Source organism: Phalacrocorax aristotelis, chromosome 5, assembly GCF_949628215.1.
Source record: "Phalacrocorax aristotelis chromosome 5, bGulAri2.1, whole genome shotgun sequence".
NCBI classification, from domain to species: Eukaryota; Metazoa; Chordata; class Aves; order Suliformes; family Phalacrocoracidae; genus Phalacrocorax; species Phalacrocorax aristotelis.
In genome coordinates, this window is record NC_134280.1 from 65596100 (window position 1) to 65615108 (window position 19009).

The 19009-nt window shown below is 38.6% G+C and overlaps 1 protein-coding gene across 6 annotated transcripts in view; it reads right to left on the bottom strand.

The window, feature by feature from the left end:
- Nucleotides 1-19009, bottom strand: part of GAS2 (growth arrest specific 2) — a 99111-nt gene that overhangs the window by 68328 nt on the left and 11774 nt on the right. For all 6 annotated transcript variants that reach the window (XM_075094956.1, XM_075094957.1, XM_075094960.1 and 3 more), the window contains exon 3: nucleotides 12122-12246. In XM_075094956.1, the coding sequence (XP_074951057.1) occupies nucleotides 12122-12246 (125 nt within the window). The remainder of the gene's footprint in view (nucleotides 1-12121; nucleotides 12247-19009) is intronic.

The window sequence follows — 19009 nt, forward strand, 5'->3', positions numbered from 1 at the left end:
CATAAACATCAGAGGTGGTTTGGTTTTTCTTCTAATGCTATAATAGCATTAAAGAGAGAGACTACAATCAAAATAAAGAAAATAAGTTCATTAACATTTTATAAACAGAGAAACTAAAGCAAAGGCTCTCAGATAAGTCGTGGCAAAGACCTCCTTACAGTGTTCCTGAAAACAAACGTAAAGGGTAAAGCCTGGGACTAGGTAGTTCATTCCCAATCAATAAATGCTCTGTACTTTGTCCTTACAGCTCTGGTTTTCAGAATTTACATGGGGATTTTTAAAATTGGCATTTCATAATAGGTTGCTTCTATAATATCTGGTTAGCACAGAACGGGGCAATTCTCACAGCTGCTCTTTCAGAGGACAACTACACCTTATCATAGAGTCACCATTCCTGGCGGTATTTAAAAGATGTGTAGACGTGGCACTTGAGGGCATGGTTTAGGAGACGTGCTGGTGTTGGGTTGACAGTTGGACTTCAGGATCCTAGAGGTCTTTCCCAACTTAATGATCCTATGATTGATACATGATCGTGATCTTTTCCCCTTCACAACCACAGAAACCAGAGCTGAATTATCATGGAATTAGTTGAAGAATCCTAGTTTCTGAATTTCCCTCAATTCTATTTGTGATGGTTTTGACTGGGGTAAAGTTATTTTTCTTCACAGTAGCTAGTACGGGCCTGTGTTTTGGATTTGTGCTAAAAACAGTGGTGATAGTGTGGACATGTTTAGTCATACACTAGTCAAGGACTTTTCCAGCTCCCCATGCTCTGCTGGGGCACAAGGAGATGGGAGGGGATACGGCCGGGACAACTGACCTCACGGGTGTCCCACACCATCTGACATCATGCTCAGCACATAGAGCTGGGGGAAGAAGGAAGCAGGAGATGTTTGGAGTGATGGCGTTTGTCTTCCCAAGTCACCGTTACACGTGATGGAGCCCTGCTCTCCTGGAGATGGCTGAACGCCTGCCTGCCCATGGGAAGCAGTGCATGAATTCCCTGGTTTGCTTTGCTTGTGTGCAAAGCTTTTGCTTTACCTGTTAAACTGTCTTTATGTCAACCCACGAGTTTTCTCACTTTTACTCTCCCGATTCTGTTCCCCATCCCACTGTGGGGGAGCAAGCAAGCAGCTGCATGGGGCTGAGTTACAGGCAGGGTTAAACCATGACACCATGAAACCATGGCAATATTGTAATCTAATGAGAAAACCAGGAGGGCTGCATTTGAGTAAGTTCCTTGTGGCTATTTCAGTGTCACAGAGCAGGACCTTTGGATGAACATGGCAACTACATGCATAAGCAGCAATAGTTCCCTGAGGTATAAACCTGTTGAATCTGATCATAGGACACTTTTCAAAAAGCATCTTATTAACCCATGGCCATGTCTTATCAAACATCACATTCCTGAAGGGGATATGATTCTCTCAAAATAAAGTTAAACATGAGAAGTATTACATTTTGGCAAAACCAACTTATTTTAGCCTCAGAAATTTCAAAATCACTTTTTCCCCTTAATCATTCCAGAAGAACCCAAGCTAATGACAATGCTTAGAAAATTTCAGTTGGGATAGCTGAAGTCCATCAAAACACATTATAGGTTCTAAAATTTCATATCAAAAGATGTTTCCATAATTTCACTTAGAGTGCAGTATAGTATAGCTCAAATAATCAACATATTTCTTTGATCTGTGGAATTATAGCGGATAACCTTTCAACTGGCAGTCTGAATAGCAAATATAAGATGCCATTCAAATTCTTTCATGTAATTATACCACCAGGTATATTGCTGTATGACAGTCATGCCTCTTCTTCCTTTCCCTCCTGTTTTTCTCTCAATGATCAATCTCACACTTGGTGACCTTTCGAAATGCGAGGTGGGGTGGGGGGTTCCCAGCTCTTTCTGTAAGATTAGTTCCAAATGGTGCTTTACCTAACATGAGCCAAATGTCAAGGAAGACTGTGATAAAGATCTACGCAGCCTAAAGGAAGACAGAATTCTTTCAGATGCTTTATCTGTTCGCTTTTTTTTGGATTTCCAGATGTTTAACAAAGATACAATTTTAATGCAGATGCTGAAAACATTCAGGAAGAATTTCACATGTCGCTCACTGCAGGTAAGTCTGATTCTCCAAGACCTGTATGTTCATTTTTAAGAAAAATTGCATCTTTGCCTTTATGATAAAGAATCTGATTTTCTCCGAGTTTTCCAATTAGAAACCACAAGGAAACTGCTAGAGCCCTGGGAATTCTAAGCTGGCGCAGAATTTAAAAATGTCCATGATTTGAAAAACATGTTGGAATGTTAATCTACAGAGCCAAATTTCCAAATCAGCCTTAGATCAGCCTCTAAAGTTGTGAACAAAGCTTTACTGTATACTTGAAGCATTTGGGGCCAATTTACATATACAAGCCCAAATGAGAATACATGTTTATTACGAATTAGACATAATTATGGTATCTTTAAATTGGTGTCTAGCCCTGAAAGTGACTTCTGTTTTCTCCTTCTGCATTGCAGTCATCACTTATGGCTGTATATTCACTACTCCCATTGTTTCAGAAATATTGGCTCATTATTGTATGTTCAAGACTCACCACTGGTAAATGGACAAAATTCTGTAGTTCTTGCTTATTCATTATTCCCTAAAAGCTACTAACACTATGTTTGACCTAAGAATTGCACAATTAAGCTGAAGATAGTTATTCTGCATTATATTTTCTCAAGCTTTTCAAAAATATATGCTAATTTCCGTTCAAGTCCCAACCCGTACATTTCTGTTCCAGACTATCCCTAATAGTCTAAATAAAAAGTCCCATAGAAAGACGTGTTACTAAGATTTTTACAGTTTGCTTCAAAGACTTAACAAATAGTTAAATAATAGTTAACTAATAGGATTGGTACAATGCATTTCACATAAAAGGCAAAATCCAGCAAATCTAAAAATGGCTCTTTATATATTTCTCTCAGAAAATATGCCATCCCTATTTGCAATACCTGGGCTGAAGTAATGGTAAAAGTGTTGTTAAAACTTCCAGTTTTAATACAAATTTTATGAAGTGCCTAAATGCTAGTATTCCATACAAAAACAATGTTAATTAAAAAAAAAAAAAAACACCTTGAGATGTCTTAGTTAAAGGATAGTATTAGAAATCAAAGTTTGGGTCTCCTCTTAACCTGATTTGCAGCCTGAATCACTAGGATATTTTCCAAAGCAGGATCTAACAGGAGGTTAACTGCTTAAATCCCCAGTGCTTTTTCCATTACAACCACCTTGAGATGTAAATTCTGACTATTTCTGCATGTCAAATAGGAGCAGAAGGGTATGCAGGAGAATCCCTACCTCAGGTTCACTGACAAAAGCAAGGCCACTTCACACAGACATTAAATGTGCTCCAGCCAAACAAGGGAACAAACCGTGCTTTCCCAAGGACAAGAAGTATCAGCAGGAAGAACTAGCGGGAGAGAGACGTCTCAGTACTCCTTCCAGGATTGTGTAGCTCTACCTCCAACACAGTGCATGGCTTCAAGTGCACCTAAAAGCTTGCAAAAAGTTCTTTAATGTATTCACCTGGAAGGTGCCAAGCAGACAATCACAGAATATCCTACATTTGTTTGGAAATCTCCTTTTACGGTCTGGTGAGAAACAGAACTCTAGCCTACCATGCAGTTCTCCTGCTAGCAGAAAAGCCTTAGTTGTAAAAATTATTTGCTGAGGCATAGAGGGTTTGTCCACATGACCTGCTGCAGGCAAATCCTACAGTATCTGCAAGAAACCTGGGAGCAATCCAGCTGAACATGAGCTATTGACATGTCTGAGAAAGGTACGAGGAACACTCTAACCAACAGCTTTAGTCTTGTGGAAATGATTCCTTCCAGATGGATTAGCACTTGTGAGTCATTTCAGAAGATTATTCTTTTCCTCTCATATCCACATCAGTCTGTCACTATGAAGATTAATACACAAAAAGACAATGCTCTACTTTTTTTTTTTTTCTCCCAAGTAACTGAGGGCCATATCTATACTGTAAATGATTAGAAATTGGCTCCAAAAGCTTTTCTTGCAAAACAAAAGTCTCCAGAAAGTACAAGTGTGCAGACAAGCAACTTGCTGCCCCAGACCACAAAGAATCCATCCATAGACTAACTACATTCACGCAGTCCTCCACTGGAGAGTCAGATTTATAACTTACAGAGAGTGCCTGAACATCGCTCTGCCATGGCTGAGGACTCTACACTGGACAGAGAGGCTCAAGGCATCAAGCTTAGAGAACACTATTTGCTGGGAATCCATCCCATCTACAGGACACAGATAAACTCGAGCAACTGAAGCCTACAGTCAAAACAGAACCACCGTGTTGATTAGATGAGATTTTCAGCTCAGCCATCCAGGATCTAAGAGGACTAAGGTCCACATGCTTCACAGGAAGATACTTCAAAGCAGACAAAGATAAAAGAGACTGTCCAAAGAGAAAATGTATTCTTAGCCCATTCCATTTGAACTTGAATTACACCTTCAGGCAGGAAAATTTATACCCTTTCCAAATTTTAAACAAATTGAAGCAATTCTTTCTACTGTACCCATGGATGTTCTCACAGCGATCACACATACCCAACTCTGTTTAGTCTCATTCTTAATTGAGAATACATTGATGCAGTAAGTTCAAAAAGTATTACTGTACTTCAGAAAGACCAAATGAAAGGAAATTATAAATTTACTCATTTTAATTGCATGGCACCTCAGTCGTTTGTCAAGAGGAAGATTTCCTTGGGGCAAGACCTTTTCTACTTGAAGAAGAAAAATGAAGTATCTGCTTTGGCTTATTTTTTGCATTTTGATACCCTGGATAATTTTAACACACACCCTCTTTTTGACAACTCCAGTAAGGGAAGGTCAGAGAGCTTCAGTGTTAATTTTGTAAACTATAACATCTAGCCCAAAGAATTTTTTATTAGCCTCCTCATTTTTAAGACCCCTTCAAAAATACGGTGGTCTTACTACTTTATTCAGATTTAGTTAGATCTTAAACCAACTACTGAGGCTTTGAATTATGCCAAGCACAGCCTGCCTCCTGTCTACCAGCCAAGCTAGCTGCCTTGGGAAATTAAATATTTTCCTAGTTCTCTTTCTGGTTTGATATTTCATCAGTTGAGGTGAAAATATACTAGCATGACCTACATCATCTACAATTTGTCAGATGCGTATGGTCTTCTGGAAATAAAAGCAACAATTTAACCTTACATTATCTGTACAAGTATCTCACCTTGTCCGAGATTTGAATGGATCTTCCTGGTTACTTACAAATGAGGGTTACAGTAGCATATTCATTTGTCACTTAACCTATGTGATAATACACCCGTATGAAGACACAATGTTTTCTGAAACCAAATTTTCTCATTTCTAAACTGCTGCCAGACACTTTGCTTTCCTTGATGATGCTTGCCTTGGAGACTCTGAGGCATTTGTTACTTCTCGTGAACCTCCGTGATTCTGATAATTCCTCCATTGACATAATTCGCTTTATGCTAAGGAATGATTGAAGAGATAGAACAAGCATAAACACATCTTTTGTTCTTATAAGTTGTTAGAGCAATCCCAGAGCTGTTACTCAATTCCAATTCTCACTGGTTCGGGCGATGAGTCAAATTCTAAGCCATTGATCCAGATTCTCTGCTTTGGGAGGACTAGGTTCACTACACTTGCTTGTGGCCCCGTTGCAGAGCATACACCAAGCCCTTGGAAGCAGTAGATTCACAAGCGAAGGCCTGTCTCCTATCTGTATTTAGAGAACCGTGAGTTTCCATGTTTCTTGTAAATAAGCAGAGTCAAATATCAATTTATTTTCATAATGGGAACTACCTAATACTAATCACAGCTCACCAAATGGGCTAGCAGTACTCTTTGGTACAAGAGCAGCTCAGAGTGATTTACAATATTCACAAATCAAGCCACTGTTGTACAGCGAACAGCACTCCCAGGTTACAGATGTAAAAAATGAAACTACGGGGATTTATTCTCCCAAAAGCAAACAATAAGCTTAGAGCTGAGATGGGAAATTAACTTGGCCTCCAGTTCATAATCTTGTTCTTTTATCGCTAGCCTTTTCTTTCAATATTGACAGAATTCAAGTCAACTCCTTGGCTTTTCAAGTCTTTTAGTTTGCAGGATTCTGCCTCTACTTCCACAGATATTTATGTTTAGAAACATAAACATGTTGACATTTAAAACAAACCATGAGTTTTCAGTTGTGTAACTGCTGAATTGTTTCGCCTCAGAGATCCAACTAATATTAGAACTTAATTACAGGCAAAACACTTCCATCCCAAACCATGGTTTAGATCTCCTAATTGTAACTCTCAAAATGCATAATATGATCTCGAAGTACTCTTATTAGGCCAAAAATCTCACCTTACGCAAACCTGCGTGACTCTGAGAAGCCAATGCTGTCACGGTGATCTACACCCACCACATACCAGGTCTGCTAAGTATATTTCCCAGGAGCAAATGAGAGCTTTGGATACAGAACAACTGCAAAATACACTTCAGATACTACGACTACAGCTAAGATGTGGACAGAACCTCTTAATGTTAGGAAATACCTGAATGTGTGTGCATAAATTACTGTTTTCATAGACAGTTTCAATGGAAGTGCACACACAAAATGACAAGGACAAAAATGACTCACTGTTTTCTAGACAACAGCTTTATTTCAGTGCACATTCAGTTTAATCTTATTAAATCAGCTCCCATTGGAAGAATAAAATTAAGTGCATATTTAAATGAAACATCCTAGGACTTAGGAGGTATTTGCACCTGGATTTATTTTGTACTCACTATTATTTCTTTTATAGGCCAAATCAAGTCTAGATCCCGGCTTCCTGAAAACGAGGCTGAATTTTATATTCTGATTCATTATTCAAAAGTGTTTCTAAGAGAGATGACTCAACTTCAACCTGTTTTCATTCATTTGCCATGAAAACATTGTTTTCAGTGGAATGTTCATAAATACATAGGCAGCTTCAAGGATGGTGGGCAGACTATTATGCCCTGCCTATTAAAATGGTGGTAACTATTAACACAATTTATTTATGTTTACTTTAAAATCTTAATTAATGGGCTTACTAAACTAAGCCCAAGCAAACGTGGGCTCTGTGCATACTGCACATGCCTTGATACTTTGAATTTGTTTGTACAGCTGTGAAATTCTCAAATTAACTATCTGTCATGAAAAGTAAAATACTGCCAGGAGAGCACGGAGATGAAATCCAAGCCAATGGGAGAAAATTACAAAATGGCATCCTGTGACATGAATCACTTTTACGGAATAACTCCTGCTATAATAATAAGTCTGTAGTTTCTAGACCGTAGATCATTAGCAGCAGCAGCACAGGTAGTTCCAACAACTTACTACCATACAAATCTGGAGCATTTATTAAGATTGATGTCAGTCATCTCCTTGCCATTTTATAAATGTACATGATTAGATTTGTTTATGACTGTAAAATCTCCAAAAGGGAAAAAATTACTTTAAGAATATAGCATACAGTCGCACCAGTCTAACACTACCCTCCCTGTTAAATATTTCCATCTTCACTTAAAACTCAGTTTTTTCTGTCTGAAGCAAAGGATCAGGTACAACATCACTGTCTTCAGAATCATCACATTTTGAAGCGTGATTTAGCTGCTTAGCAATGAAGGACATTGTCCTCTGGGATTTGCAAAAGAACCTAGCACCTAACAGCCTTTGAAATGAACAACTCAAATGCTTCACCTTTAGAAATCGAAATGCTTTTATTAACTCATTACTGAATGACTAACAAATCAGACACCACAGGGTAAGGGAGCTAGACTCGTGGAGGATGCATTCAGAGTATCTATTACGATATCCAAAAGTGCCCATTATGGCATTAAGCTCAGAAGCGCAATGAGCAGAGACTGCGTAAATGGCACCCGAGGCTGCCAAACTCCAGCACCCACAATCACACATTACTCCCCTGGATAACAGATACCAAAGCAGAGTGTGACTCAGGTGCTATTTTTAGCTGTCGGGATTCAGTCCTAAAGAGGCATCTTTGTATAGAACAAAAAGTACATTATTTCATTTAAAATAATTTCTTTGAAGTTTGACCCTCGTGAAAGGACAGACTTGTCCATGTCCACCTGCACAACCAGCCAGGTATTCAGCCCCAAGAAGCACTAACACACAGAACATGAGTGACCCTACTGGGTCAGACAAAGGTTCATCTAACCCAGACCGGCCCTAAGTGAGCACCTAGGTAAGACTAAGACTGCAGCAAACATGTTACACCTCCCAATCCCTTCTCAGGCTCCAAATATTTTCAGCTATGGGGGACTTCCTCGTCTAGATGGGGTTTCTGTGTATTCAGTCTTCCAAGAGATCTCTCTTCCATTACCTTATTCAGTGTTTTCTTTGAGCTAAGTAAACTTTAACCTTCATTGGAAAGAAATTTCCAACCGGTTCATAAACAAGGACCTCCTTTTGTTTGTTTGGCTCCTGCTAGCTTCGTTCAATATCCCGTAGCTTCTGTATAGAAAAGACTGACCCTCTACCATGCCATTCCTGATTGTGCAGGTTCCATCACATGCCCCCATGTAATGGGGTAGGAATCGCATGTGACTCCTCCACACTGAGGGATCCTAACCTACTCAGTCACTCATAAAAAGCTGCTCCATTGACCTCCTTCACTCACAAAAAGTTGCTCCTTCATTGCCTTCCCCTGACTGTTAAGGAAAGAAGACTACTTTTGCATTGCACGCCTTTTAATCATCTTCTCAGTTTCTTAAAGCTGTATTCTCAAGTCATGCTACCAGTGGTTGCCTAACTCTTTTGAAAACGTCCCCAGCATCCACAAGTGTCTCCAGATGACACAAAAAGGAAGGGTTTATATCAAAACCACCATTTTCCCTCCAGATTTGCAAAATGCAATATTTTGTGAGGCATACATTTTTTGGTTTATGCTTTCCTGATTTATTCCACACTTAAAAAGGCTGATACTGACCTAGGGAGTCCCTGAAAGCTGGAGAAAGTTCAGTCCTCCCTAATAAGAAAGGGAATTATGCAGTTTTGTTAAAAAACAAACTGCAAAACTGACAGCAACTAGGAACTTAACTGCACAAGCAGTTCACACAGAAGCAATAGGATTTAACCTCTGACGTTCTGTAGAATATCGCAATATGAACTTAAGGAATTATGGCAAACAACTGATGAGTCAGTGGATGAAGTATTAGTTTTTCATGTCTTCTTACACATGCTGCTGTAGCTGCTTATCTGGCCAGACAGCCCCAAAGAGCTGCACAACTGAACTGATGATCACTAGTACATACCAAGCAGAACAAGCTATATCATCTTCCCTAAGACAGAACTAAACCCAAAGTATTTTATGGAGCTTCGACATCTAGGAAGGAACTCCCATACAAAGAAAAACTTCACTTATGAAAACAGACCAAATCTTCAAGCTTGTGGAGGGATGTAGTAAGATTCCCCTCCAACCCCCATTATCTATAGCCTTATCCTGTCTTCCTCACTCAGCTGCAACTCAGCGCTGCCTGCAAGCTGATCCTTCTGGCAGCCACTCATTTTATATCAGTCTGCTTCTATCTAAAAAAATGTAAAAGTTACAAATATAGGCAGAAAAGCATGTTATCTATTTTGATAGAGGCTTGACTCTATAGAAGTCAGCAGCTTCTTCCAGCGGCCAGTGAAGTCACCAGGGCACCTGGGCGAAAGACCATTTTCCTGTGCACAGAGAAATGGCCCAATACCTTCAAAATTCCACATGTATTATTAACAGAATACATAATAAAGATTCAGAGGAGGGTTGTGGAATTCTTACTATGCTAAATTTCATACGGTATAATCTTATTAATTTCCTTGGCACCACAAGTCAGATTTTCCAATGTGTACGCTAGTCTTATTGCCGAGGACCGCTACACGGGGAACTGCAGTCTGAAAGGATAAATAGCTTGCTAATAGCCTACAATGACACAAATCTATTACTCTGCCATTTCCCTGAATTCTTACTATACTAATTATGAAATAATATACATCCAGAAAATAGCAGTCGAGCAGAATTTTTTCCCTTTAATTGCATGGCCTGTTATACCAGTTTGACAAATAAAAGACCAACAAATCTAAGTAATTACAACATATGGGATTACAAATGTCTAATTGGGTTCTCATGTGATTTAGGTTCAAAAAAAGGGGATCAGGTAACTGAAGTTAGAAAGGCCATATTCTCAGCTGAAGTAGTTAATACAAGAAAGAAGGTCTACCTCTATTCAGTAGCAAAAGCTCACGTACCAAACATTGGTACGTTTCTGGGTTATCTTTCCAAATGGTAGCTCCCTCCACATGAGCCACCATCAGACAAAAGCCTAATGATACAAAGAAAAAGGAAAACAAACAAACAAAAACCACGAAAACCCCAAAAAGCAGTAGTCAGACATCTAACAGAAACATATTGTTTGATATTCTGAATATTGACCAGAATTTTGTAGTTGTTGATGAATTTATGACTAGTATCTTCCTAAGAATCTTACATTAAACAGGCATGGCTTTCTGAGACGACAGTCTGTAAAAAAAAAAAAATGCTTTGCACTTTTGATTTAATTGATTTTCTAGTATGCCAGTTAGGCAAGATATGAAAAGAGGATGTTTTAGAACTCTGTAGCCAAGTTTACCTTCTGGGTATTCACTGAAGCTTCTAGTAGTTTTTGTCAATAACAGTACTTTTTTTGTCGTTTGTTTGTTTTTAAGGGGACAACCCCAAGAAACAAGTAACCCTTCTTTCTGCCTAGCTAGTTCCTAGGCTCAACCCAAAAGACTGCCATAAGCGTTTTCTCAACTTGGGATCAACCATAATACTAACAGGCCATCACTTAGGCGAAGACAAGCTGGACCATATTATAAAGAAGAACTCAGAAGTCATCCAGTACTTCTACTAACCAAACCCTGATTACAATTTGAAATATGAAATATGAAATATGAGTTCCAGATGTCTTTTCCTCCTTTGTGAAGGAAGGCTTCCTTCCTTCTCTACTTCTTATCTTCCTTCCCAGCTATCTCTTCCTTTATCATTGGGGGGGGAAGAAGCAAGCAAACAATACCCCCCTGCACCCACCCCAACCCACAGAAGGTTAAAAATAATGAAATACATAAAGCCTGCCTTAGTCCAGACAATTTCTCTGCAACAACAATTATGAGCTTGGAACCAAGAAAAACAACTTCTGCAGCTGCAGCTGACACAAGGCTGTCAGTTCTCAGAACTGCTGATAAAATTTATGCTGTGCCCTAATTCCTGCTACAGACTAGTTATGAGAACATCAAGAACAGAAGATACATTTTTGTGATTTCTGCTTTTGAGCTCTTTTTTTATGTGCTGGGTATTTGCCTGGTTTAGCTTTCAAGGAAGATGTATCTGATTTCAATAAGGAAAATAAAAACAGTTTCACAGTAAATGCATTAATGTATATGTCAACCATTTAATTTAACTTCTCCCAAAAAGAAACTTGCCACACTCTAATTTCTCCCAATAAGATTGTCCTAAGAAAACTATTTAAATTAAAGGGAAGTTGTGGTCAAGATAGATCTTAACCTGATCTTTGCAAAGCTCTTCAGTATCTTCTGAAGGTTCACATTGTCCACATCTTCCCTGCAACTATTTACTGAACCCCTTCCAGTACACCAACAGGACATCTAAACAAATGGCACTGAAACTAAGTACAGAATTTTATTGTTGGCCTCCTAACCGCTGTTTATGGAAGAAAAGGCACCTCCCAGAGCTACTTAATATTCCCCTTGCAAATAAAAACAAGGATCCCATTTTCTCTATTAGCTACCACATCACACTGCTAGATCTTGCTCTATGTTACATGACATTTTTTGAGTAACTTCCTCTCATAGTTACTTTAATAATTACTCAAGAAGTATTTATTCCCCCAATTTTATATTGTAATTTTTCTACTCGGAAAAAAACATCTCCCTGCCCATTTGCAGAGCCTCCACAAACTAAAACTCTTAATTGAGCAAAATAGTTCAGTACCAAAACAGTCAGGTACCTCAGATACTAATAATACATGCTAGAACATTTACCGACACTTACTTTGCCAGGCTTGTTTGCATCAAAGCTGTTTTCTTTAAATTTCTCCTGCAGGGTCTCAGCTAACCGACAAAGCAAGGCACCATTATCCAATTTCTCCATAAAGGTTTCTGCTGTTATTTCTCTACCTGAACAGCAAACAGAAAGTTAACATGGCAAAAAGCGTGCAATAGTATAGACTGCATTTGTGTCAAAAGAGAAATCAATAGAAATCTTGACATCAACTTGAAATATGCTTTAACTGAATAACTTGCATCCATTTTACTATTTTGTGAATAACCTCACTACTACTTTAATGGTAGACGTTCAGCAAATTTTTAATAAATAGCATGCTTTCTTTGGGAAGGCATGTGATATTTGAAAAATAATTCCAGCATATCAGACTCCAAGTATCTATGAAATTCCAGTGCTTTTAGCATAGTGTTTTGAAAGACAGCAGGCAAACAGTTCACACAAGCGTGTGTGGGGAGCTATAGTGTAAGGGTTGCTAACGCTACCGCAGCTTATTCTGTAACAGAAGCAGAAAACCATCTCAAGAAGGAAAGGAACGTATTTTTTAAAAAAGACTGTAAGACTTGATCCTGCAAGAAGTTGACAAAAGACCACAGTGACTGCAATGCTCCTTTGAAAGAGCTTTGTCAGAAGTTAGGTACATTTAAAAAAAAAAAAAAAAAAGGAGAGAATGAAATTTCATGTTATGTATCTACTTGCCACACAAATTAAATTTTTCACCCAAAGAACAAAGCCAAAATACTCTGATTTCAAAATATATCCATTATTTTCATGCTAGATGACGCTGTACTTCAGCTGCCACAGATCGTCCTCCCTGGCTACGGCAGACCAGATGACCTTCCATTACACCATAATTACATTCTCCCGGCAGAGGAGATCACTGGAGTCCCATGATGAGATGTGCATTCTGACCAGGCTGGGCAGGCCAGATGAGAATGGAATCATTTACCAGCCTCAACCAAACTTCCAGCATCTTAACATCATTTCCAATAAAGACATTCCTTTTTCTTATTGAAGGTTTTCCATTTCCACATTTCTACTGGAGAATTTGCCTTCTCTTCGGACAAGTTTTTGACCAGCAGCTGTATTTTTCAGCCCTCAACTTCTAATATAAAGACAGCATCAAGGACTATTCCTTGCTCTTCATATTAAGACAGGATTTATTTATTTTTGGTGATATTTACATATGTTGTTTAGGAACAGGAATAACACTGTCAACTCATTTTTGATAGGCTGTTACACAGCAATCACCAGTAACAATAGTAAATAAGTAAGTTAATCTGAAGTGCGAGTGATTCTTCATCCCATCCAGATCCACCCCTGCTACTCAAAACCAGCCTGCTGGCAAGCAGGACAATAAGCAGAAGTCTGCCCGGTGCTGGTCGCGTGTTTTTGCCACAGATTATTAATCAACAGGCAGCTGCCTGACTAAACCAGGGTTTTGTTTTTTCTAGTTAGTTTGGGAAAAATTATTCTCCATGAGATGCCTGGAAACTGAAAATACTAATGTGTTTAGAACAGGTTTGCAACAATTTTTTGTCAAAAAAACCTAGGAAAAGTAGGTTTAGGAAAAAGAAGTAAAGCTTTTCTGTACCTTTTCACTCATAAGAGAGGGGAAACTAACGTTCAAAAGTAACAAAAATAATACAAAATTAATATTGTACTTCTGCAACATATTGCTGGTACATTGTAGTCAACATCATTTCGAACACTGAAGACAGCAGTATTATAAAGAAATATGATTTCAAAAAACGCTAAAGGAAGGTTGATTTCTCTAGGCCCATGCCTGGAAACCGGCAGATACTTCAACATACTTTGGGCAAAAAATTGTGAGTCTTTCCAGTTTGGTCAGATAAAAATCAAAGACTGAGACAAAGAAAGACCTTTGCCACAAATCGTTTTCAGATAAAACAGCAGACCTGTATCTTTGGTTGATGTTAAACTTGTTTTTTCTAACACATTTCTACTTCAGAAATATCTGTTTAATGTGAATTTTTTTTCCCCTTTTTATTCCCCCTTAATTCTCTCTGCCATATAGCCCACTTTATAGCTCCCGTATACCTAAATGACTTCTCCAGGCAAAAGAGCAGTAGCAGCAGCACTGCAGACGTTCAGCGGTAGCTTGTGCATAACTGACAATATTTCAGCGGTGCCTCCAGCTCAGCTGAAGCCAGGACTGGAACTATAATAGCCCACAGATACAAAAATTGAACATCTCAGCACCTCAGAAACCTTCATCACAATTCTGGCCTACTTATTTTCCCATATGCCCCATCAGCATTTTTGGCAAAAGTTATAAAACCATTAGAAAGCTAAATGTGAAAAATTACTGTGTTATAGGAACAGCTTTATTTTTAATACAGTATTGTATTTTATAATAGACTCATTTTCTTCTAAAAATTGCATTTCAGATTTTTAACCTTCTCAAGATTTTAATTTGACTCGGAAAGCATTTTTCTTAAACACGGGTAAAAGCAAAATCACATTCTAATACCTATTCTGTTCTATGATTTATTATTTCATTGGTCAAGCATTAAAAAACCTAAATATTATTTCAAGGTATTTTCTCTTTATACAGACATGGAAAAATTCTTCTATCTTCTGCTATTTAACAATATATTTATATTATTTTAAATGCTGCATTGCATTAGCAGTTTGGTCACTGCATATTGTACACTAAGCCAGAGTATTTTAGTTCTGTTCCCTTTTATGAAAGCTGAAAGAATGAGTTTTGCATTGAACATCTGTATCCAATGAAAAATATATTAGGTGTCAGCTTTCAATTCACTGTATTTTATGGCTCCAAAAGGTGGCATTTCTTCGCTAAAACAGACACTCTGACATATTTAACAGTTGAAATGTATTGATTCAAATGAGAGTAATGTTCATAGCCTGAGGAAAAAAATGGCTCTGTATATTTGTATGGAAAAAACATTAAACTCCATTAAAAATGTATAAGTCCCCCTATAATTACAAGAAAGCAGTTGCAATGTTTTTATAGAATGGTAATAACATTAAGTATAATAAAAAAACAACACTAAAAGTATAAAAAAAAAACCAAAACCAAAAACCAGGAATATGAAGGCTTTCTCAACCGTCGCAAGCACTGCTTACCCTCTCCTTTACCGCAATCACCAGATGCCCTTTAAAAAGACAAACTTCTATACCCAAACACCTACCACTTGGAAACCACGGGCAGCTTTCTCTAAGGCCACCCAGTCCTGGGACTCCTAATGCAACCAGGCTGGGAGGTCTACGGAAGAATAACTATGAAGAGCCCAGCCTAGGGTGTGCCCAAGAGACCAAAGGTAAAACATTCCCTGCGGGCCATCTCAGACAACCAGAGCCTTCAGAAGAAGGCAAAGGGACTCAAAGGCTAAAGCAAAGCATCAAAATCTCGTTGGTTCCACTATTATTGCACCGAGTTCTTCCATGCTTAGTTTAACGACCACAGAGCAAGACACTGACTCCAGCCTCACAACTACCAATCGACTATTTTAATTGTACGCTTGAGTGGTGACACAGAACTACTACTTTACAAATAGAAACCTGTCACTCAGGTGAGTCTCTGAAACTATCAGTAAAAGGATGAGCTTCTACAATACTGAGGCACCAGTGGAACAATTCCTCTTAACCTTCTCAAACTGTGTGGCATTTAAACCCAACATAACAAAATGCAATAAAAATAAAAAAGGCCAATAATTTCATGCACATGGAAAACTGGTTCTTGTCTGACAAGGCTACTCTGTTTCCTACAATAGCTGACAACAAGAGGAGTAGTTTTGATAGCATTGAGACATTATCACTTACTTGAAACGGGACATATAAACAATCCCAAGGGCATGTTGCAACTACAGAAAATTATAAAGCCACTCAGCTAAATAAGAAACTGCATCAGTGCCAGCAGAACCACTGGAAGTATCAGTGTCATTCACGTCTTGGTATTCAGATATTTAAAACCTTCATTTCCCACCGACTTGAGCTGAACACGCTGATGTTGAAAATAAAGGTACTGCTACAGAATCCTCTTAGGCAGCAAAATGAGCAAGAACACTGAGCTGAAGCAGGTAGTGCTTTAATTCGGAATCAAAGACAGACAGTTTTCTTGCAGAAGATTTCCCACCCTTCATCCCCCAAACTACACCTCCCATCACACCTTTAAATTCTATGCCTGGTCTTCACCTCAATACCTCTCCTAACCCCTTACCTCTCTGTTCCTATTCTCCAAACCTACTTCACTTTTGCATGCAGGCAACTTTCACATGCCTCATGCAACACGCAACATTTACACGTCCAAATCCTCAGCATCTTGCATTCTCCAGCTCCTTTCCTATGAGCTTCTGAAGCCCAGAAAGCTCTGCTAGGAAAAGGCCTCAGCACTGAAACGTTGGAGCCCAGACATGTGCCCAGGCACATCTTAAAGGTCTGTTCCATGGTCCCATGTGCTAAATGAAGCTGGATGGGATAAACTACAATACCATAACCCTCTGCAGGTGGTAAATGGGCTCCGGGAATAAACAGATAAACAGGAAAAAAGATCAGAGCCCTATGCAATAGCGGAAGGGGCAGCAGAGAAACCATCCCTCTGTACTGTCCTAAGCTACAGACTGGCTATGAAGCCCACTCCTCCCAATGTCAGCCCTTTCGCCTCTGTGGTCATACAGGAGAAAACAAGACAGTACTGGGGAGTACAGCAGACAAACAAACCCTGTTTGCTTTCAGATTGCCACTATGCCTCTGCAATAAGATTACTATGGCCCAACTCTGCTAATTCCCATGTAAAGCTTGCTCAAGGTGGAACGGTTGTTTTCAGTACCCACAAGAGCATTCTACTTACTTATACTAACTAAGTATATACATAATCTACCAAATCTGGAGTGTGTCAGCAATGAAAGCATTGCCGAGTGCTTCATTGGCTGTATACGTAAGAAAAACAAGGCTGAGAGATTATCGTGGTTTGCAGAACAGTTGGGTTAACACATCTTTAACTTGCCACTGCAAAGATCTTTCAACTGAGACACCAGAGCTCAGCAGAGGGAAGCGAGGGCAAGAGACACAACATCCATAGCTCCAACCTTCCTCTCCAGCATGCAAACCCCAACCACGGTAACACTGATGTGCCCCACTCTAAGAATGCTACAATGTACAATATTGTATGAGTCAATCCCATCTGACATATCAATTTCATCTGCAATGTCCTTTTTCCAGCCCCCAGATACAGGCAGCTAAAATCTATTCAGCAATGGAGCTGTAATGACAAACCATCCTCTCAGAAGCTCCAAGTTTCTCTGACATGGGTCCAAAAATAATTAGCAAAACACGTACAAAAGTACTAGTGATTACCAAACAAAGCCACAACAATGTCCACGCTAAATTAGAATAAAATGTCCAAAGTCTCAGGGTTAAAAGTTCTTACAGCATTATTTTCCAGCTGCACTATGTATCTCACTCTTCCAATTCGTCACTTGGGTAAGGTCAAATTCTAGTTATGCCTCATTTCCATCTAATATCAAAACCCTTCATTCACAGTACAAAGTGCAATATTCTTTTCATGTTTTCCAATTTGTAATTTCGAACCCTCACCAGGCTTTGCTGCTGCAAAACTGTCACCATTTTAACTTCCAGTAACGCTGTGTAGGACATGTTTGCCTCTCCACAGAAGTTTCTAAAAACGCCATCCGTTGATCAAACTATCTCAAAGAGGTTCAGCCCTATTCTTGCCTTAAGTACTTGCTATTATCTTTTAAAAAATCTACATTTATTTGAAAAGATTATATGTCCTTGTTGAGTTACAATACAAATGAATGAACAAAATATAGATTAAACAAAACATGAACCAACATGGCAAGAATTGAATGAAGTGTGTATTAATTTTCTTCATAAATTGATAAAACCTACTGCGTTAGAACTGGCATACAGACACTTACAATGAGGCCACACAAGTTATAGCACAGGGCAAACTAGGGTGTGAATACACAGAATATTATCTGCTCTGTGTTATCAGCACATCCACGCATGTGAATATCCACTGACCATTAATGAAAAGTACATCATTTCTCCCATGGAGGAAAAACACCCCACAACAAACAAATTTTAAAAAATAAATTTTAAAAAAAAGTCTTGCACATCCTTTTATCCTCTTGGATGCCGAAAAGCGAGAGAATACAAACAGGTTTTTACAACAAGGCAACTGCAGCATGCTATAAATTCATACCTATTTTATCTTACAGCAACATGCTCATGTGTCCCTCCTCTCATTAAAGTTAACCTAAATTATACGGTAATTATAACCAAATTTGAGTTCTGAGTTAATATATTTATATGACTCTTAATTACTTTAATTCAGTTACACATAATTTATTTTGAATGTGAATTTTAACTTAATTGAATTATGAATTTGAATAACAATGTCTACACAGGAATTCAAAGCAGTTTAACAAATCACTGTAATTTCTGTTCTTCCAGACAAACTCTCAGAAAAGAAGAGCCTGGTGTCACAAGGTGTGGGGGAACACATTAAGCAAATGAACTGTGTATGCTGCTTAATTGAAAGAAGGCTGTGCCCATTTCATTCTGCAGTGCAGAGTTTGGTGTCCATATGAAAAATCAGATTTTTAATTATAGTTGGCATTTCAGAACCTCCTGCTGGTCGCTACTTTCTTGCTAAAAAGGTGACCTCATTCCTAAACTTGTCACTGTGAGCACTCTGTTATGAACTGCAAACAAGCTTCTATTTGTTTTAGAGCAGCTCACTAAAACTTCATTGTTTGAAACATTTAAACAATATATTAAGTTCTTAATGGAATGTGCTGCTTCTGATTCAAAAACCAGTCTTTGGATTGCTGGCTTGTGGTAATTGGAATGAAAAGTCAGGGTTTC